Below are 23,270 nucleotides of genomic sequence, written 5' to 3' on the forward strand. Positions count from 1 at the left end.
ATATATGTGTGCATGTATATATATAAACACATGTGCATGTAGATATGTAAACACATACACACAAACATGTGTAAACACAGAGGGAGAGTGTGCATGCACGAGTACACACAGATGATAAAACAAATGGGGCAGAATGTTTAATAACAGGTGAATATGAGTAAAAGGCATACACAGATGTTCTTTGTACTATTTTTGTTTTTGCAACTTTTTTTTGCAAGTTTGAAATCATTTCCAATAAAACCTTTTTTAAAATATGAAGATAGCCCACAGACTGCAAGAAGGGATTTGTAAGTGTATAAGCAAGATTAAAATCCAAAATACATAAAGATTTCCTATAAATTAATAAGAGAAAAAGAACATATTTGAAAAATAGATAAGACACAAATAAAGACGTCACAGAAGAAATATAAATATTCAGTTATATGAGAAGATCCTTCTTACTAATAATCAGGAAAATGTGATTTAAAAACTGCAATGAAACCACATTTTACATTTCCCGGGTTGTGACGGAAAATCCTAAATTTGACCATACTGAGTCTACACATTGTTGGCGAGAATATACAGTAGCAGGAACTCTTAAATATTTCTGGTAGGAATATAAATGGGTATAGCCACTTGGAAAACTTTTGGCATTATCTTATAAATTTGAATATACCTGTACCATTCAATCCATAATTTTACCTCTAAGTGAAATTGCCCTAGAAAACTTCTTGTGTATGTATACCAGGAGACATGTAAAAGCATTCATTGTAACATTGTTTGAAATGGCAGAAAACTTAAGTAAGACAGTTGTCCATTGATTGGGGAAATGGATAAATCCATTTGCTATAATCCCATTACAGGCTACTATATAGCCATGAAAAAGGATGATCTACAACTACATACACCCAATTTGAATGAATCTTAGAAACAATAATGAATGAAAAATGCAAATTGGAGAGGATAAGACTCTTGATCTCAGGATCATGAGTTCAAGCCCCACGTTGGGCATGGAGCCTACTTTATTTATTTTTAAATTTATCTGAGAGAGAGAAAGAGCAAGAGAGCACAAGCTGGGGGGTAGGGGCAGAGGGAGAGGGAGAAACAGATCCCCCTGCTGAGCAGGGAGACTGACTCCAGGCTCCAGGCTCCAGGCTCCATCCCAGGGCCCTGGGATCATGACTGACCCACCAGGCACCCCTGGAGACTACTTAAAAAAAAAAAGCTCAAAAACAGGCAAAATTGATCTTAGTGTTAAAAGTCAGGATAAAAGTGGTTACCCTTGGGAGAAAAGTGATTGGAAAGGGGATGTTTCTCTCCCCCTCTTTTTTTTTAAGTTTTATTTATTTTAGAGAGGGAGAGAGAGCGCACCTATATGCACACATGAGGTGGGGGCGGGGTGAGCAGAGGGAGAGGGAGAAAGAAATTTGTGGGGCTTGATCTCATGACCCCGAGATCATGACCTGAGCTGAAACCAAGAGTCAGACGCTTAACTGACTGAGCTAGCCAGGGGCCCCTGATGTTTCTTGATCTCAGTGATGGTTTCATGGGTATCTTCACTTTTTGGAAAATTCATCAAGCTCTCTACTTATGACGTGTGCCCCTTTTTTGGCATATATATATTTCACCTGACTGAAAAGTTTACTACTTACACAACAACAAGCCTACCCTCATGGAGCTTCCCTTTTCCTGGAAAAGTACAAACAAATAAAGTAAATAAATGAGATAATAAATTAGAATAAAGTGATAGGTGTTATGGAGAAAATTAAAGGGGGGACGGAGAACAGGGAGTGAAGTGTGCAATTTTTAATAGAGTGGTAAAGAAAGCCCCTCCTGAGAAAATATCTTTTGGTAAAGACTGAAGGAGAGAATGAACAAGCCATGTGGCTAAAGGTGAAGAACATTCCAGGCAGAGGGAACAGTAAATAAAGGGCCCGAGGTAAAAGTTGCCTGAGCAAGTGGAAGAAGTAGTAAGAGATGAAGTCAGAGAGATCATGAGATCCAAATGGTGCAGGACCTTGGACACCATGGTAATGGCAGACCTTTCCTCCGAGTGAAGTGGGAAGCTGGGCAGTGGCATGATCTGACTTAAGTGTTAGCAGGATCGCCATGGCAGCTGTATGGACAACAGAGTGAAGGAGGCAAGGAGAAGCCACCGTCAGTTAGGGTGTCTTTGCAATAATCCAGGCAGAAGATGATGGTGGTTTGGGCCAGGATGTTTGTAGTAGAGGTGATGAGAAGTGGCTGGATTCCAGATAATTGTGAAGGTACAGCCAAGAGGGTTTACTGATGGATGAAATGTAGGACGTAAGAGAAAGAAAGTCAAGGAGGACTTGAATACTTTTGGCATGAGCTGCAGAAAGATGCAGTTTTCATTAAATGTGATGGGGACAGATTTGGGAGGAGCAGGTTTTTCAGGGGGAGAGGAGATCAGGAGTTTGGTTTTACATATGAAGTTAATGTATATTGTTTTATTTTATTTTATTTTATTTTTTTAAAGATTTTATTTTTATTTATTTGACAGAGATAGAGACAGCCAGTGAGAGGGAACACAAGCAGGGGGAGTGGGAGAGGAAGAAGCAGGCTCATAGGGGAGGAGCCTGATGTGGGGCTCGATCCCATAACACCGGGATCACGCCCTGAACCAAAGGCAGACGCTTAACCTCTGTGCCACCCAGGCGCCCCTGTATATTGTTTTATTATTATAGTTTTTTAAGTTCACTATATATTATATAAATAGGCACTGGTAGGTGAAAAATTTACAGTTTATGTTAGTCCTACATTAATTTGTGCTAATATATTATAAATATAAATGTCTTTAACGTAGAATTGCAGGTTGAACTCAGAATTTGAGATCTCTGATTTCTTAAGACTTGGTTTGGTTGAGTAAGGTGGAGTTCCCCTTATTTTACATAACACCCCGAAAATTCACAAAAGAAGAAATTATTTCAAATGTCATAAGCATTGAGAATCATACTTAAATTGTCACATGTTCTTAATTAGTGAAGCAGATATTAATATGCTTTTACTTTTTGAAATAGAGCTAACTTGCATTGATTATTCAAATTAGCAAGTCACAAAAAACTCCATTGTTCTCCTGATTCCAATTTTGAGTTTAAAGAACTCTGGCCTTACTTTCTCTGCTAGGTGTTTTTAGAATGAAAAATGTTCACTTATTCTTCATTGCTACTGTAATTGAAATGTACTGTAAAGAAAGGATTGATTTTTTTTTTTAAACAGATGAGAACCTGAAATAGTAGAGAGGTTAATTGGCAACATTAAGATTCATTCATTCATTCATTCAACTAACGTATTTTAGAGCTTTTAAAGCGGTGCACAAGACCTGCTTTTATAACAGTCTAGTGTGGAAAAAATTATTATCTAACCCTTACAGATGAGGAGACTGATGTTCAGAGAGGTTAAGTAATTTGACAAAGAGTCACAGGTCTTTCAAGTGGGAGAGCTGGAGGTTCTTCTTACACAGAGGTTCTTGATAAAAAGCAAAAAACTGGATTTTTACTTGTTTTTGTCCTGCAAGAGGCAGTGTGATTCCTCTGTCCCTGGGGCCCCAGCAGCAGAGTCCTGGTTTGTGAGGCACAGGCCTGGGCTTCTATCACTAGGGCTGCATCATTTCCCCCTAAGCTACTTTAGACACTCCAGGCTAGTTGGTAGCTGGAGGTCTCTTTCCTCATTAAACTACTTATTCCAAAGCAGTGAATATTCAGTAAGCTAATTAAAATTTGTAAGTAAGATTTCCTTATTAAAAAAAATCTATTAAAATAAGAAGAAGCCCGTTAAAATAATAATTAGAGCAGGAAAAAAAGGATGACTATCAAATTACAGTATCTTTTCCAGCTATCCGTAAAGGCCTGTTCAGTTGCTTTGGCAGTAGACAGACGGCAGGAGCAGATTTCTCCTATAAGTATGCAGTTGGTGAACTGGAGACAAGGTGAAGGAAAGTGGCAGCTATTTTGTTAAAGTGGTTCTTTCACTTGTCTTAAGAGAAGGCTGCAGACCCTGAGTTCTGCAAAGGCTCTGCTTGTGTGTCCTAGTGGAGAAAGACGGCATTAAACAGTGTGCAAAGAACAAAGGAGCAGGGTGTAAAGAGACGGGAGCTTTGAGGCTGCTGTAACACTGAGTACAGATAAGGCATAGATCTGCAAGATTTAAAGAAGACAGAAGCCACTGATGTGTTGTTTTTGTCTTCTCTATAGTCAGTACCATGATTAGCAGGGTACCTCAGGTTGGCTCCAGTGATATTAGGTGTTTTATTTATTTTAAATTGACATTTTCTGAGAAAATATCTTAACACTAATTTGATTATAATGCCCAAACTAAGGGTAGAGAGACTATTTCCAGCTTCGATGTAGTGGTTTTTGAGTTTTCCTCTACCTAGGAGAAGCCCTGATCGGAATCATGGTCCCTTCAGTTTTTGTCCCCTTCACCTTCTTTTGCCTATTTCTTCCCTTCGAGTATTCCCGGCAGTCTGTCCTCATGCCTGTCCCTCATCATTGCATCTCACCTTTCCATTGCCTTGCTTCTCGGAGGCATGTCAGACCAGGAGGCCAATATATCAGTCAGGGTCCCAGAAGAAAACAGATGGCACACTCAAATTAGAGTAATTCGAGGAGAGTTTAATAAAGTGACTATTTACAGAAGTGTGGGCAGAGTGTAGGGAAACCACAAAAGGCAATACTAGTAATGCTCAGGTCTGTTACTACCCCTAGCCCTGAAGAGATGAAGGATTACCAGAACCCACCCAAGATGTACGTAGAAGCTGATTTGGAAGGATAGTAACTGAAACCTTAAGTAAAGGCAGTTTTACTCTGAGGGAGTCAGGGGATTAGTCTGACGATTAGTCTGATGTTACTTTCCTTCCTTTTCCTCGTCTCCCACCAGTGACTTCCTTTGGCTAGAGCAGTGTGGAGAGTAGGTAGGGAGGAATGAACAGAAGATACACAGTGTAGCCGGAAGAACAAAGACACCAATTAGAACAGGCTCCAAGTTCAAGCCTGCCGGCTCCTCACTCATGCTGACTCCAGGTTATCCCTACCCAGGAGATCTGGCATTCTCCAGTGATGCTTTGGGCTTCCTTTGTTCTGGTGTTTTGGCTTCTCTTCTCCTTTACTGATTTTTCTGTCAGCCATGCAGAAAGCATATTACTTTTCTAAAATGAATATGGATTTTGAGAGTAGAAGCAACAAACAATGTAAACAAATTAATTCGATCCAGCCAAAAGTATTTGTCTGGGTTTTTGGGCTAATTTCCTAGTGCATCCGACAGATGCTGATGCATTCAACAGGCCTGCTGTAAGCACTGTGCTTGGCACTGTGGCAAACAAAGATGAATTAGTTAGGGTTCTTCTCTCTGAGAAATGTCAGATTTCTTGGGGGGGCAGACAAATGTGTTACTGACAGGTACAAAAGTTAACCTGGGGTAGTACGCAGGGGCCTGAGGGTGCCATTTTGGACTGTGGTAGAAGGATGGGGTTACCTTTTACTGAGAGGATTAGGAAGGTTCCCAGCTTGTTAGTTCTGTGACCTCTGAGCAAGTCATTCAACCTCACTGTGCCTCATTTCCTCATAGGTATAATTTGGGTAAAAACAACATGTACTTCATCAGGTTATAGGAGTTTCAGTGAGATAATATATGTAAAGTACCTAGCAGTGTGTCTATCACAGAGTAAGGAGAAGTTATAATAATAATAATTACACAGTTTATGCTGTTTCTCCTGCCTGGAATGGTCTAACCCTGCCCACCCCCACAAAAATGTATAAACATTTTAATTACTACTCTTTCAAAGCTCACTTCAACTGTCAGTTCTTCAAGAAAGCTTTCCTTGTACTCCCAGTTCATATCCTCCATTATGTATTCTCATAGCTTCTTATACTTTTCCTTGATAGCACTTATCACAATTATAACTAAATAATGAATTGTTTTGTTTTGTTTTTAAAGTGAACTCTAGGGGCACCTGGGGGGCTCAGTTGGTCAAGCATCTGACATTGGGTTCAGGTCATGATCTCAGGGTCCTGGGATTGAGCCCTGCGATGGGCTCTACACTCAGCCGGGAGTCTACTTGTCCCTCTCCCTCCTCCTCTCTCCCTGCTTCTGCTGTCTCTGTCTTTCTCTCAAATAAATAAATAAAATCCTGAAAAAAAAAATAAAGTGAATTCTACACCCTATGTGGGGGGTCAAACACATGACCCTGAGGTCGAGTCACACGCTCCACTGACTGAGCCAGCCAGACGCCCCAAATAGTGAATTGTTTAAATTTTAGTATATGTGCTGCTGAAGTAAGCACTAAATAATTAATTATTTAATGCTGTTCCCCTGATAGATGGTGAATTCCATGTTGATCGGGACTGCAGTCTTATTCAGCACTATATTCTTAATGCCTACTTTGGCACTCAATGACTATTGAAGAAATGATTTAGGTAGTAAGGCAAGTTTGAGCCTGATTGGAGAAGGTCTGGAATTATGATATGTAGATGTTTAGATGTCTGCAGTTATGCCTGCATTTATGATGTTGAGCTGTTTAGATGTCTGTTTTGCATTAATTAATTTATTCAACAATATTCATTCAACTAGTGATTTTTGGTCATGGTGCTATATTTAACAGTGACTACAACAAAGAATCTGTCCTTGTGAAGCTTATAGGTTAGTGAGGCGAGGAGAATATATACCTTATCGAGGTACATATTCATAAATATATGTAATTATAAATTATAATGTAATTATATATTATGTCATACTAATAAGTGCTATGAAGGAAAATAAGGAAGATAAGGGTTTCTGGATTGGGTGGTATGATCAGATTTATGAGAGATAAATCTAGCACCAATGTGTAAGATCAATTTGAAGGGGAAACCACTAGAATGAGAGTGACTACATAAGAGATTATTGGTATAATCCAGGAAAGAGGTGGTGAGGATTGAAAACAGGGATGGATGTGAAAAGCATTTTGGAGGAAGAATTTGTATTTTGGAAATTGGGTAAACAATTGGATGTGAATGTAAGGAGGAAAGAATATTAGAAGGTGGTTGAGGTTTTTAGCCTAGATAATTGAAGATGGTGATCTGTTGTCTGATAAATGAAACACATGAGGAAATGCTTGTTTGATGGAGGGTAAATTAAAGGTTTGTGGTAGTTATACCAGGTTTGCATTGCCATCAGTACCTCAGTTGGGAAATGTTCAGTTTGGAAGTTAACCTATGAGAAAGGTCAAGGTTAAATATGTAGCTTGGGAGTCATCCACTTAAGTTCTTAGTTGAGAACTTAAGTTCTTCCCATTCCTGGGAATGGATGATGTTATCCAGGAAATTTGTAGAGAAGCAGAAAATAAGGTCAGGGGAAATGACTTTTCCTTGGGTCATTTGTCAATTCTGAGAGAGTGACTAAGAGGCTGAGAGGTTAAGCAGTGCTTTTGACCACTTTGTAGGGAATTGGTGTCCAGGTGTCTAGGACCTACCAGGGGAGGCTACCTTATTTCCCTTGAGTGAGGCCTTAGACTGCTAGGGCTGCTCCCCAGCAAGGGTGCATTGGAAGTACATGGACTCTCGCAGAGACTGTAATTCTGCTTCAGATACCTCAGTCCTTGAAATTGGATTGCAAATATATTTTTTGTAGAAAAAGATAGCAGCATTCTAGGCTTCCAGCTGTTTCTATAAACAAAGCAAATACAACATTGGGCACACAAGCAGAGAAAAACAGACATACAAGAAGACAAGGCAACATGTACTAAAACCAATAGAAACAACAGATAATAGAAACAGACCCATAGAAATCTAGAAAATAAAAGGATCCTATATGGGCTGTAAAATAACTGCTTAATATATCTAAGGAAATAAAAGACAAAATGGAGAATTTTGCCAGAGGATTGGAAACCATAAAAAAGTTTAAATGGAAATTTTAGAACCAAAAATTCAGTAACCAAAATTAAGAATTCAGTCTATGGATTTAAAAGCAGATTAGACATAGTTGAAGGGAAAATTAGTGAACAGGAAGATGGATCACAGAAAATAACCATACTAAAGAATGGAGAAACAGTAGAATAGAAAATCAGAAAAATAGGGACATTGCGGATACAGTAAGAAGTCTAACATAAATGTAATTGGAGCCCAAGAAGTAAATATAAGAGTGGGTCAGATAACTTTCTAAAACTGATGGAAGATTCCAAGCTCTAGATTCATGAAAAACTACAGTCCCCAAACAGAATGAGTATATAGGAATGCGCACTGAACACAGCTGAAACAAAAGCAGCTAGAAGGAAAAATAAGATTGGCTTCAAAGAAACAGCAATTAGACTAACAACTGATTTCTTAAGAGAATAAAACCATAATACAGTGGAATGATGTCTTTAAGAGATGGACTAAATTAAATGTCACCCTAGAATTCTGTATCTGCCAAAAGAATCCTTTGATAGTGGGGTTGAAATAAAGTAAAAAATTGAGAGAATTTGTACCATTTTCTCACAAAAGGAAGTATAAAAAATACTCTTCATGCAGAAGTAAAAAAGATACCAAGTAGAGGGTGGGAGATGCAGGAAGGGTGGAAAGTAAAGGGTAAATGTGTGTGTGAATATAAATGAGTATTGATTGTTTAAAGTAATGTCCTATTGGTTTATAATATGTATAAAATTAAAATATACAATAATAATGCCTCATAAGTTATGAGGGGAGGGTAAGTGTTCTTAATACTCTTGCGTTTTCTGCAAAAGGTAATAAAAGTACAAGTTAGACTTTGGTAGTCGTGAATGTGTAATCTCTAGGGTAGTCACGTAAAGAATACTAAAAGAATATATAACTTCCAAACTAATAAAGAAGGAAATAATTTTTAAAAAATTGTTTAAAAAGAAGGAATAATTTTTTAAAATAAGCCATCTAAAAGAAGGCAAGAAAGAAGGACAGGAAAGCATTGTAAGTGGGACAAAAAGGAAGCATTTAGTAAGATGGTAGGTTTATAACCAAATATACTAGTAATTCTATTAAGTATAAATGAATCGAATAATAGGCAAATATTGTCAGGTAAGACATAAAAATGAAACCTAATTATGGGTTCTTTAAGAGACACATCTAAAACATAAGGACATAGAATGAAAATAAGAGTATGGGAAAAAACATAACATGTAAACAATAACCAAAAGAAAATTGGTGTTTCTTTGTTAATATCCAATAAAGAACACATCAAGGCAAAAAGTTTTACTAGAGGTGAAGAGGGGCACTAAATAATAATGACACAGCAGCTCTGTGTTCATAGGTACCAAAATAACAGAAGCTCAAAAAACATAAAGCAAAAACTTAACAAAATTTCAAGAATAATAGATAAATCCATAATCATTGTAGATTTTTGTGCATTGAACACCCCCCCACACACACGTGCAATCAGTGAGGACGTAGAATGGTGCTTCCCAAACTGTAGCACGCATAAGAGTGATCAGGAGAGCTTGTTGGAATACAGATTCCTGGGCCGTGTTCCTGGAAGTTCTAATTCAGAGGGTCTATGATGGGGCCTGATGATTTGCAGCTCCCAGGTGATGCTGATGCCGATGGTTCCACATTTGAGTAGCACAGATACAGAAGATTTGAACACCGTGATTAGCAAACCACCTAATGGCTATCTGTGGAACACTATTCAACATCTACAAAGTGCATGTTCTTTTTAAGTACTTGCAGAACATTTTGGAAGTTAGCTGTACTCTGGGCCGTAAAGTACCTCTCAACAAATTTTAAATACCTTAATACAGAATATGTTTTCTGAGTACAGTGGAATTAAACTGCAACTCAATAACAAAAAGATAACTAGAAATTCCCCTGTTTGAAAATAAAACAATATATTTCTTAATATTCTTATGGGCTAATGAAACCACAGTGAAAATTTCAAAATATTTTAACTGAGTGATCGTGAAAATACACCTATCAAAATTCATGGGATGAGGCTAAACCCATACTTAAAAGAAAATGTATAGCTTTAAATATACATTATATATATAGCATGGGTATTATGTAGATATAATATTAATGAATGTATACTTATATATATATTGTTTATAATATATGATTATATATAGTTATATGTATGTTGAATATATGTATATCAAGTGGTGAGGCTGAAAATCACTGAGTTAAAGATCCATCTAAAAGTACTAAAGGATACTAAAACCAAAAATGTGGAAAGAAGGAATAATGAAGGTAAGTGCAGAAATTAATAAAATTCTTAAAAACCATATAGTAGGGCCCAACAAAACCAAAAGTTGTTTCTTTCAAAAGCCTCCCTTCTACCTCAAACTCTTAGTCCTACTCCCCAAAGACAATTAACAGTGCCTTAGATATTCTTGGTACTGTTTCTTAATATACGTGTTCTTTTCTCATATTCATTCTGAACCATGCTGTATGCACTACCTTTTTTCTCCCTTCCTCCCTCCCTCCCTTTTTTCCTTCCCTCCCTCGTTCCCTCACCTTCTTCCCCCCTTCCTTCCTTCATTCCTTCCTTCCTTTTAAAATCTTTGTGAATTAATAGAACCTACCCTATTGGATTGTTATGCAGATTTAATGAGTTAATATATATCGCGTGGTTTGAATAGTGCTTGGCACTTAAGAAGCCCTAATTTTTAGGGGCACCTGAGTGGCTCAGTCAGTTAGGCGTCTGCCTTCGGCTCAGGTCATGATCGTGGGGTCCTGGGATCGAGCCCCATGTCCATCAGTCCATTGGGCTCCCTGCTCAGCGGGGAGCCTGCTAGCCTGCTTCTCCCTCTCCCTCTGTCCTTACCGCCTCGCTCATGATCTCTCTCTCTCAAAATAAAGAAATAAAATCTTAAAAAAAAAAAAAGAAAGAAAGAAACCCTATGTAAAAAGCCCTATATAAATCACAACTGTTGTTATTACAAGAGGACATCTGATCCTGGACAGAAACACAGTGAGGGTAAGCCTGGATTTGAGAGGTCGAAGGCGATGGTCAGGGACTGCTTTGGGGGAACAGAGTGTCTGCCGGGCACTCTTTATACGTGTGTGGAACGAATGGTCTGGCCAGTGATGAGCCAACAGATAGAATCATTGGCAGAGTCAGCCAGCAGCTTGGGCTTGTGACTTGCCCTACAAATCTCAGAGCTCAGGAGTAGAAGGGGGTAAAAGAACTAATTGGGTCATCCCGCACTGGGATCTTAACAGGTGACTGGATCAAAGATCAAGGAAGAGAAGTTTGGAAGTAGTGTAATTTATTTCCTTTTCTCCTTAACTTTCTAAAATTTGATGTTTAGACCATTGCCCTACAGGTACACCCGATTCTTTACAATACTAAGTTGTGTTACTTACGTTCTATTTGAGAAGTGGTACTATCATTTCATATCAGTCATTTTGAGAAGTTGGCACTTTTAACTCCAGCTGACTGTACATTCGCTACAGGAAGGTGGAGAGAAGTCACACAGACCATCCACCGCTATTAAGTTGCACTGTGACCTTGAGCAAATTATTGAACCTGAAGTCTCCATTTTTCAACCTGTAAAATTAGGATGGTGATAATCTCTTCAGAGGTTTGAGGGTTACATGAGATCATATATATAGAATGTCTAGTACTGGGCCTGGTATATCATAAGTGCTCAATAAATGCTAATTTGTCACCCATTCACCAGAGTTTTCCTGCTGGATATTTCCTACAAAGCCTTATCAAGGTTCCAGAAGAAAGGGGAAGAGGCTCCGGCCTTCGGCAAACTAGTGTCTAGCAGCCTCCAGCCCCTAGGTTTTCACAGGCTCCATAAACATGAGAGCCAGCGCGCCATCGTGGTTGTGGGCGAGTGGCGAGTGGGGTTGTGTCCAAATTCTTAGTCTCTGAATAGACCTACCCTTGGTGTACTCTTTATTCCAAAAATGCATGTGACTCATTTTCAGTGAGAAGTAATTATGTATGTTGAAAAGGTTTTGAGGATAGGTATTACCATTTTAAATAAATTCAATGAAATCTTCTGGATTTTTAAAAAGCAAAGAGAACCGGGGTGTGTATTTAGTCAGAAGTGGTGATTGAATAAATAAGGGTTTCCATGAAATAAAAGGCTTGGCTGTAGGGCTTCTTCACATAGGACACTGAATAAATTTTGATATTTTCTGTTACATGAAATTTATCTGGGCAAAATATCTAGCTCACCGTTGTTTAAAAAGTGCTCTTGAGTTGGAATTTGGGGATGCTGATGCGTTGCCTGGGAGATGGCCCCACCTTTCCATGCAGCTGGCCGGAGGCACTCCCCGGTTATGATGTTAGTGTTTCAAAATCTGCCAGCCTTTCCATGGAATCTATTCAGCTGCACACCTAACACATTTTTATTTTTTTTTAATGAGAGAAGTAATTTTAAGGAAAAAAATCTTCAGCTGAAAACATCGTCTGTGGTAATTTAGAACCGCCCCGAAGCACGTGTTTTAGGGAGATGAACGGTGTCATCTGCTCTCTGTGTACTGTGGCCGCGAGGCTGACGTTTTATATACTTTTGCAGATGAGCCTCTTTGTGAATGTCACGAGCAGTTATCAGTCTATCATGCATAGAGTAGAAAGGGCAAAGCCAAACTGCAAGGGTGTCAGTACATTATGGCAATAAGATTTTTCACAGCCTCAAATAAAAAAAAAAAAAAACAGTACTTGACAAGTGAATCTGTTTTAAATTATTTCAAATCTATGGAAACTGAATTTCTGTTTGTCCACTTCTCCCATTAGAAGTGGGTTGTGTTTCAAAAGTTGGTTTTCTTTTCTTTTTTTTTTTTTTAAAGATTTTATTTATTATTTATTTGACAGAGATAGAGACAGCCAGCGGGAGAGGGAACACAAGCAGGGGGAGTGGGAGAGGAAGAAGCAGGCTCATAGTGGAGGAGCCTGATGTGGGGCTTGATCCCACAATGCCAGGATCACGCCCCGAGCCAAAGGCAGACGCTTAACTGCTGTGCCACCCAGGTGCCCCCAAAAGTTGGTTTTCAAGTCAGTTGTTACGAATTTGGAACTTACTTTCTAAAAAGAAAATAAATAATGGTTTGGGTCTGTGGGCTAGCCCACATTTTAACCATTAAGGAGCCAGAATACTTTGCACTCACACGGTGGGGTCTCCTCATGTAGCCCTTGCCATTTAATACAATGCAAAAGAAATAAAATTGAATAAACAATTTCTGCAGAGTACTAAGAAAAAACAGGTCTTACTAGATAAGGCATCGTGGAAAAAGGACAAGAAAGATTGTGTGACCTCAGGCAAGTTATATAAACTTTCTGACTTCAGTTTTTAAGTCTGTAAAACTGGGGCTTTGAGGGGGCTAAATGAGATCATACATGTAATAATGAGCTCTCCATAATGGCTGCTGTTATAAATGTAGGTACAAGGAGGAACCAAACCCAGGTTTCCTACAAATTCTAGGTCCAGTGCATTGTCTTGCAAGTGGTTATGTTGGGACGGGAGTGAGGAGGGACGGGAGTGAGGAGGGACGAGGAGGCTCACGTAGGGCTGTCAGCTCTTTGTGCGCGACCTTGGCCCAGAGGTGTGTGGCAGACAGTAGCTCTCGGTCTGGGTGTTACCACCTGTAGTAGGAAGTTTATTATGCTCTGTTATGCAAGGGGGCACCCCCTTTGCCCGTCTCTCACCGCTGCCTATTCCCTATTGCCAGTCCCCCCCCACCCCCAGCACTGGGAGCATGGACCAGCTCTCCCAGAATCCAACGCTCTTGTGAAAAGGGTACCCTGACCTTAGTGACTACAGGAAGCAAGCAAGGCTGGCAGAGGGTTTGTTGTTGTGGCTTGTTTAAGAAAAGGGAAAGGTAAGATTGGGGGAGGGGGTGTGTGTGCCTAGTACATCCCAGGCACAGTCCTGGGCATTTTAACATGTTTTCTCATTTAATTTTCATGACAGACCCCTTAGGAGTAGGTACTGTTATCCCATCTTGCAGACCAGGAAAGGGGAGCCTTAGATGACGACGAAGGTCGCACAGCTAGGAAGTCACAGAGCTGGGATTCACACACAGGTCTGTCTGGCTGTCAGGCCCTCGCTCCAGCTGCCCTCTGGGTTCTCAAGGGCGTGCACACGGGTTATCTACGGCGAGTCCAGCCTTTCTGTCCTTGACTTGACTGAATGTGCACCCTTGGGAAGGAGAGGAGTGGAATGAGATTTAGCTTATTAACACCATTAACTTTAAAAATTGAACAGTATCTGGCTTCCATCCCTCATTTCAAATTGAATCACATAATGGGGATGAAAACATATTGATTAGGGAAAAACTATTTATTAGAGGTAAAACTGTTTACCATGTAAATATGCTACATGTTCCATTATACACGACTTGGCATTTCAACATTTCTTAATCTGTTGCATTTAATTAGGCACAGTACATAAAGTATGCATCACAAGTAAACAGGGGAAACACAATGGCAAATTTTTCTAAGATTTGTGCTTCATAAATGTTCAGTTTCCTAATCTCAGTAATGATGTTTTAGTGTCAGCTGCTTCTTTTCCAAACAAATGCTCATCCTCTCCCTAATGTATTTTATGCAAGGAAGCAAAACTAAGGATGAACTCTAAAGTTCTGCACTTCTGCTTCTTGAAGATTAAGTCTTTGAGTGATAATTTTTCTCTTTTATTTAACAATGTTGTTAAAATGATAAATGTAGTGATAGAATGTGAAATGTAAGATACAATTAATGCTAACTAATTAATAAACTGGCTTGCAGTGACTGTAGAGACATTGTAGATGGTTTAGCTTTATAATTTCAACATGGAGTTTTCAAAGCAGTCTGGGAAATTTTAATGGCTTGAGATTTACAAAGTGTCTGATTTTAATTATTTCAAGAATTCTCAGACCTGCCATACTTATCCTCCTGATAGAATACAGGAACAGGACCGTTGATTCCTCTGGTTATGTGGGCCAGTGCAGGGCCTGGTACACTCTTAGAGATTGTTAAATGACTTCTAAATGATATTTTTAAGAGGCAGATTGGTTCCTTTCTTCATTGTAAAGTACATTTTTCTAATTAAAAAAAAATACTGCTTCTCTGAAATCAATTTGGATAATATTTGAAAATACACAGAAAAACACATAGAATTTACTTATAAATCTATTCTAAAAGATAATCACACATTGACTGGTATGTGGGTCCTGATACTTTTTTCCTGTGCATATGTGTGTGTATATGTGTGTGCATTTGCACGCATGTGAATATTTTTACCCCCCCAAATCTCATGCTGTATGAAAGAAAAAAAATGCCCTTTGCTCCTCTTTATAATATATTGTGAATATTTCCCCAGGTCAATAAATATTCTTTCTCAACATGCTTTTTCATCAATGATCATATCCCATTATACAGATGTGCTATAAATCTACTTTTATTTTCCTAGTATAAATAGGACTGTAGTGAATCTCTTTGCACATATACCTCTAAATATTTCCTCAAGATAACTTCTTAGTAGTACTGATTCAAAGGGTCTGTGCATATTTGTTGCTTTACTCTCCAGAAGGGTTATGCTAAATATTAGGTAAACTATGTCTGTCTTCTTAGGTTTCCTTCTTTAATCAGAATGTTTTTGGTTTCCTGAAGCTGACAGATTCGTTCTTTGTCTAGCTCCAAGAGGTCATGGTGACACATAGAAGTGGTTGCCCGAACGAGCCCCATTTTATAGCCCGAGGTCTTTAGTAGGCGCACCCCATGAGTGGGGCTCCCACACTGTACTCACACAAAAAGGTTCAAACGAAACCAGAGTTAGGCTATTCACTTAAGGCAACAGCCTCGAACTAGGTTATACGTGGTCCACAGAGTAGCTGAAGATATTCCAGAGGTTACTAGGGTGTGGTGGTTCTAAGATTTTCACTGGCCAACTTCCCTTATATATGTGTATATTCTTTCCTAAAATCCGTGAGCCTCAGGAAGCTGCAGGGTAGAAGCTTTGTGTGGGCTTTTTCCCTCCTGCACTTTATCACTTGCCATTTTTCCACTTTATGAAAGGAAATCTCCCACCCTGTATGATGGCCCATTGCCCCAAAGTGTGAGACCCTCTCTGGTCCCCACCAAGGGATCGTATAAAATACTGGTGATAAGCAAACCGCCTTCAGTCAGCACATTATAACCCTGCACCCCTCTGATTAAGAAATGCATGTGTAATTTAAAAAAAACAAAACCGCTTTACTTTTGATGGTCAAAACAAATACTTTTATTTATCAGAATAAATCTTTGTTATTGCTTTGGTCAATTTTAGACTAATTGTAATGATAGCTTAATCCAGAAAAATATATTAAACATGTAGAGCCTTATAATTACAGGAAATAAAAACGGTTTAAATTTTCAATTTCCATATATTTCTTTTGTAGAGCATGAAGCATTTTGCATTAGGAGAATATGGAAGGGAAATGTAATGGAAATACACTTCTAAGGACAAAGAGAATGCAAAATTTTTGACTGTTAAAAGCAAGTTTATGTATTTTTAAAATGGAGAGTGGATATCAAATTGCTTTGCTATTTAAATTTGGCTGGGTACATTTTAAAGAGTAGTGTTGCAGTTTTATTTTAAAATGTCAACATTTAGGACATACTGAAATAACATTGTTTACAACTGTATAAACTTACAATGAAAAATCGTAGATGCCGACTTCAGAAATGTGCAAAGGACAAAATATGTGGGAGCAAAATACCTGATTATTCAAAATTTCTTTAGTGAATATTCCAGCAAAAAGTATGCCGCCCACTGTCACAGGACAGGTACCCCGCTGGGAAGGCTGCCTCCCCTGTCCTCAGCTGTCCTCACTTGAACCCATTCCCCACTGCACTTCCCAGAAATCTCAGGCTCAGCCTTCTTCTTCCCTCCACTTCTCTTCCACTTAGTGAGGCCTTGCAGAAGGGAGGTGTGAGATGGCCTGCGGGGCACCTCTTCAGGCTTTCCCTTGCCTAGAACATTCTCCCTTGTCCTGGTCGGTAGCCAGAGCCCAGAGCCTGCTGCTCCTTCTGGTGCCTTTACGCGCACCCACCCCCTGGTAGCCGTGCCGAACCCTGCCCCTCACTGTGCCCTCATTCTCCCCGGTGGGAATGGTCCCCTCTTGTTAGGCTTCCACTCTGAAGTCACATCTTTCAGAAACACTCCTTGGATCTCCGTTCCTCTTTTCCTTTAGAATGGATTCTCCTTCCTCTCTCACTACTCTGTTGTTTGTGCCAAAGAGCTTCTAAAGGTTTGTGCCTCCGAAATAAGCAGTCTCAGTAAAAATAGTGTTGAGTTGAGTTGAAGCTGAGTCCAGTTCAGAACCCCACCTTTGCTCAGAAGTCTCCTCCGACTTCCCAGACCTGCTGGCACTTCTCCCCCTCCAGGTCCCTGCTGCACATAGAGTCTGTACTGTACAGCTGGGCGTGTGAGCGCCGCCATCCTGCGATTTTTGCGAATTGTTCTGCGTGTCTAGCATCGTTTTATAGTCAGATGGCAAGTTCTGGGTAGGTGAGGTACATGTTTATTTGTTCTTTTGTCTCCTCATGGCACATAGTACAGTATTGACCGTAATAGATACTCAGTAAACATCCCAATTGATATAAAAAAGGAAAAAATTGATGGGGAACCTTGGTGTTGAAATCTGGATCTATCACACTTTGCTGTCTGATTGTGGGCAACACGTGTAGTCTGGCTCTCTTGCTCCTTGGTCGATATAACATGGGTGATAGCAAGAGGTGACAGTCATCAGATAACTGCCATGGGCCAAATCATTAACATACCGAACAATTCGATGAGTTTGTCTGTTTTTTAGATTACGTATAGTATATAAAACATTTGACTTTGTAAAACCGATTGAGAGTCTGCTGCTGGATTGAGTTAGGGAAATGCATGGCTCTAGTAAATGGGTGAGACCGGAAGCTTTTCTGGCCACTTCTTGGCCTTGCATAAGGGCTCTAGAAAATCAGCAGCCTGCAGAATGTTCATTACTTTTTTCCCCAGTTGCCAAAGGCTCACATCAGGGGGCTGATAGCAGTGAACATGAGTAGAAGGAGGAGTGGACTTGTATTTTTATTTTCTCTTTTTTTTTCTCATTTTTAATTGATCTTAAAATCTTGCCTGGCCCTTCTCCTTCTGCACAGTCCAGAGTCATGAATCCTCGATACGTGGCTCAAAAGAGAAGCACAGGACAGCATATTCCCTTTCTCTCCACCAGTTTCCTGCCTCTGTGTTTCAATTCTGGGACCAACCCACAGACCATTCGGGTTCAGAGACGGGGCAGGCTCTTCTCTGCTCACTGTCCGTGTGTACGGCTGGCTGCACTGTGAGAACCATGTAGGAGGGACGCACGGGATCCGTAGCTTTTGGTGCTTCCTACAGGGTGAGGCTGGAGATTCATTTGCGACGAATTGTGCCCATCTGTTTTTAAAAGGTGACAGAAATTCCCAAGGTTAGGTGTCGATTCATACATTAATTACACTGATCTTAGTTGCAGCGGCATGGTCTTAATAGCTGATTGCTGCAGTACCCAAATCTGCGATCTCGGAATGTGACGTGCATATTTAATTTGAGAAATAGGTTAACATTTTTAGATATTCATTTAGACGTGGTTATGCAGGTTAAACAGAACGTATGATCACTGCTTCTTTCGTTGCTTCCAATTAAACCTTGCTTGTTAGTTTAACCTCTAGGTAATCCCATCAAACAATTGGTGTCAAGGAAACACTGCCCACAGTAGCTTCGGATGAGTGGCCATTAATTTTAATTGCCTTGATATTAAAGATTAAGAAGTATTGGGACTAGCAGAATAGAAACGATCTGATGTCAAGCAAATCCACTTGCTAAAGCTTCCCCAGGCTGCTGGTGATATTAAAATTTTACTGTGAGAATTAAATAAACCTTTATTAGTGATGACTGTTGTGTGATTGGTCCAGGGGTATGCATAAACACAGGATTCTTGCATATCTAGAGATGAGACCCTTCAGTGGTACAGAGATTCCTCAATTATGAAACTGTTAATAAAGCTGTAATCTGATTTTCCAGGCTAGGTTTCATTAATGTATTATAGCTTCTCTGATTGTCAAGGTAATATTAACTACAAAGTACGGAATCCAACAGAGAATTGTTTAGAAGAGGAGAATTCTAAGATGGGCCTTTGTTGCTAAATTCAGAGTTGGGGAATTTTCATTAATTATACTTAAGAAATGCCAAATTCCCTCTCAGCCAGGAATATCTCCCTTTGCACTGTAGATATATTCAATATTTAACTCTTTGAAGGCCTGCCAGTCTTATTCAGACAAACTAGAGTGATGTATACTTGAAGGAGCTTTTTGTGAGCCGGCTCTCTGGGTCTGCCTCCTGCGCTGAGAACGTGCTTATGAAACATGAGGTAGTGTCTGAGAGAAATTGCTTTAACCAGCAGAATCAGAACGGATACGTTTATGGTCCTTTTTCAATCTTGAGTCAGAACTTTTGTTTTTAGAGTCCTATAATTCTGGTATGGGGACGGATCCTGACAGTCACTGAGGCTGACTTCTGCTGCTGCCGAAATCCCTCCCAGAGCATCCGTCTCTATGTTCTTGGAGGCCTGGGCCCCACATCAGCTCTGCCCCAATTCATCTCTGGCTTCTCCCTCTCCCCCAACCTCTACCACTGGTCTGTGGCAAATTCTGCCAGTGCCTCCCCACGATAGCTGCCCTCTCCGTGACTACTGCTCTGCCTGGGTCTGGTCTTCATTGTCTCCTCACCTGTACACTCTCCTGGCTCTTCCTCCCACGGCCACATCCGTCTCAATGCTCATGTGCTCCTCCCCCACGCATATGGGGCCCCACGCATATGGAGCTCAAAGAAAGGAGGGCAGAGGCCAGTGGCCTAGTGGGGTTCAGTCCCTCAAGGCTGCTTGAGAACCTAATATTAAAACCATCTACGTGTTGGAACTAAGGCCGATGATTAGAAATGAGAGGGAACCAGAGCTTAGTTCCGAATAGAGAGCTGAATATCCGTTAGAATTGTGCAACGGTGGAATCAGGGACTTTGTAACGTAGGAAGTACCACGTCTCTCGAGGTGGAGGTGCTGTGAACACAAAGAGAAAAGAGAAGGAGGTGCAGGTTTAGAGGACACATGAATTCCATTTTAGACCTATTGTGTTGGAGGTTGTGGCAAAACACTTATATGTTAACATCTTTAAAATCAAGAACTGAAATTCTTCATAGAATTTAGGGCTCGAGATGGAAATCTGGGAGCCATCCACACAGAGACAATGATTGAAATCAGTAATATGGATAAGATTGCTCAAGGAGAAGAGAGAAGAGGGCAAGAGCTGAGTTTTGGAGAACACACACACATACCCTGGCATATCAGACACTGCTGAAAGATCAAAGAAGGAGAGAGAAAAGGCCATTGATTTGGGACGGGTGTTATGCCTGTATAACCACGTCGGTCAGCCACCTAGCCCTTGAGATGAAGATTAAATGAGAAAAGGTATGCAAAGAGCTCTGCGTAATGCTTGACATGTAGGAGAGAGTCATTGAATGGAAGTTATAACCACTACTATTTGATATGAAGGAAGAACGTGATATATACAGTTCGTAAGGGGTGGGGGCGCATAATAGTGGAACAGCAACGGCTAGGAAGTCCTGATCTGTAGCACATTAATTCCTGATGAGTTTTGGCTTGTTTCTGTCTGATGATCTGTGCTCACAGCTGCTGCAAGGATCCTAGTGAGTGTGCCTGCGTGTGTGTATGTGTGCATACAGTGATTCCCCAGTATGAGACAGCATGTGGGCAGCAGCAAGGCCAACATTGTCTTCCTCATGTGGCTTCCTTGCCAGGGTTCTCTGGCTTCTTCTGGAAGGATGAGTGCCATAGGTTGAAGAATGAGAGTTCTATTTCCAAAGCAATTAAACTCTTGGCAGAGAAGGTCAGTAAGCGTGCCCACTCGTGTAAATTGGGTTGGAGGGCTCATACCACTCCTTATTTTTCCTCAAGGCCTCTGAGTAACTGTTCAGAATGAAACAGTGACCCACCCAGCCTGATACCACAGCAACATGCCCCTTTGACAGATTATTAAGAAATTATTGAAGAGTATTTTTAAACTGTTACTTTACCAAAAGGGAGGTCAGAGCCTTTTATATAGCAGGCGGGTACCTCTTTATAACCTGCTGTGGGGGTTTTCGTTTCTTTATATAGCTCGGCTCCAGGTGCCTGAACACGTCATGTAACTATGAGCAGTGAGTCTTGGGCTGAAGTTTGGCTGTCAGTGAAATGTGATGAAATCTTCCTGTTGCCAAGTTCCTCTTCAGAAATCTCTTCCATTTGCACGAGCTGACATCATAAGTAGTGTGTAAAAGACATAAGTATATTCCACCTGATGAAATCAGAGCTGCTCCCCTGTATTTGCATTTGACCTTATTGGAATTCCTTGAATTTCAAGTTGTGACTTTCTCGTGTGGTAACTGGCCGAGCCTCAGCAGCTACCTTGGCAGACACAGAGAACCTTCTGAGACAGGAGACAAAGGGATTGTTCATCCATTATTAATTGATGTTACTCTTTTCAGCAGACCAAACACGATTCTACTGTCCAACTGCCAAAATCGTTCCAGATCCAAAAAGAAGAAGTCATTCCTTCACAAAAATTTATTATTTGCCTAGTTTAACAAATGTTCCCTTTAGTTTTTCAGCCACTTTCAGGGGGACTGATCACTTATATACCAATTAGTATGTACCAACTGAGTTCTTTTTATGAACAGTGCTCCCGTCCTTTTTAGTGTTACTGTGGCTAATTCCAAGAAGTGGTGTTCTTCTGAGCATCGAGGTTGCAAACAGCAAAAGCAAACCCCGGAAACCGTGATGCGTTATCCACGGGCTGTGACTGCAAGCTAAGAATTGATGTCTCCCACGGTGTCCCCTTGGTGTCCAACAGTGATCATTGGAAGTTTGACTCTTTTTTCGCCCTTTGACCTCTCTTCCCCTTCACTCATGTCTCTGCACTTTGTAGGTATCCAACTGGTTTGGCAACAAACGAATCAGGTACAAGAAGAATATCGGCAAGTTTCAGGAAGAAGCCAACCTCTATGCCGCAAAGACAGCCGTGACGGCTGCGCACGCCGTAGCCGCAGCCGTGCAGAACAACCAGACCAACTCGCCCACCACGCCAAACTCCGGTGCGTACCGGCCGCTCGCTCCCTACGCGGCCCAGGCAGTCTTGTGCCGCGAAACCTTGTCCCACAGGCCGGGACACGGGAGCCATACTGAGGACCCAGTGGAGTTATAAAGGAAGATTTATATTAAAATGAGGGCTTATTCTAGGGCCGGGCGCATGCGTGGATGGCCAGAGTCTATAAACCCCCTGTTCATAAGGAGTGCTACTCACTACTGGTAGATTCTGGAACCTTTATTTACACTTAATAGTGGTTTTTAATTCAGCAGTTACTCAAAGTGCTATCACTAATAATTATTTTAACTCTATTGTTCCATGTATCATTTTAAGGTCCGTAGTGGTCTGTCAAAGAATGAAGGCAATAGCAGAAGTGGGGAGGTGACCTGTGGCAATGCGTAATGACGCTAGAGTGTTGGGGTACAGCAGTGCGTTCCACCCACTATAGCTGCAGACTCCAGTCTGCTGTCCTTCTGGCAGGGCTTCAGCGCCTGTGCTGACTTGGTAGGTGGTTAGCCGTGAGGGTGGTGACACCCAACACATGGATGCGGTATCTGCAATATTGTGGTACCTTCGGGCCACGTTTTATGTGACATTTGTGATGGAGGTAGAAACATCTGAAAATGATAGGGAACTTGAGTAACCATGAACGATGTGCAGCTAGCCCAGGCAGATGGACTCGGGAAGCAATTCAAGGCGCTTCTCTAAGGAAATCTTTTAAATACATCTTTAAAAATTCAGAAAGTGAGGGATTTTTGTTTCTTTGTTTTGTTATCTTTCTCCCACCCTCTCTCCCATCACCTCCCTTGCCCTAGACTCCTCACCCCCTGTTCTTCTGAGTGAAACATGAACAGATGAAAGTTGGGTAGAACGTATGGTAAGAAAGAGCTTCTGAAAAATGTTTCTTCTCCTCATAATTGTCCACCATGACAGTTAATGACGGTGAACTCATTTAATGACCGAGTCCTAGAGACACATGCCAGCAAGGGGGTGGCTCCAGGCCAGCTGCTGGGTGTTTTTCTATTTACTTGGATTTCCTCTTTGTTTCTTATTTGGGCTTCCCCATTGGTAGGACTTTCCTAGCTGCAAAATGAATCACAGGACCTACCTCTTTGGAGGGATTCTCCATCTTCTTAGAGCTGGAAATGCTTTATGTTGTACACAACCTTTCCCTTCCGTACCTTTTCACCTCTCCCTGCCTCTCGGTCTTTGAGGATTAT

General features: G+C 40.7%; 1 protein-coding gene across 3 annotated transcripts in view; it reads left to right on the forward strand.

Annotated features, from left to right (window-relative positions):
• Window positions 1-23,270, forward strand: part of PBX3 (PBX homeobox 3) — a 205,987-nt gene that overhangs the window by 177,393 nt on the left and 5,324 nt on the right. For all 3 annotated transcript variants that reach the window (XM_026513973.4, XM_026513974.4, XM_044389610.3), the window contains one exon: window positions 21,892-22,057. In XM_026513973.4, the coding sequence (XP_026369758.1) occupies window positions 21,892-22,057 (166 nt within the window). The remainder of the gene's footprint in view (window positions 1-21,891; window positions 22,058-23,270) is intronic.

Source organism: Ursus arctos, unplaced genomic scaffold (genome assembly GCF_023065955.2).
Source record: "Ursus arctos isolate Adak ecotype North America unplaced genomic scaffold, UrsArc2.0 scaffold_18, whole genome shotgun sequence".
In the NCBI taxonomy this organism is placed as follows: domain Eukaryota; kingdom Metazoa; phylum Chordata; class Mammalia; order Carnivora; family Ursidae; genus Ursus; species Ursus arctos.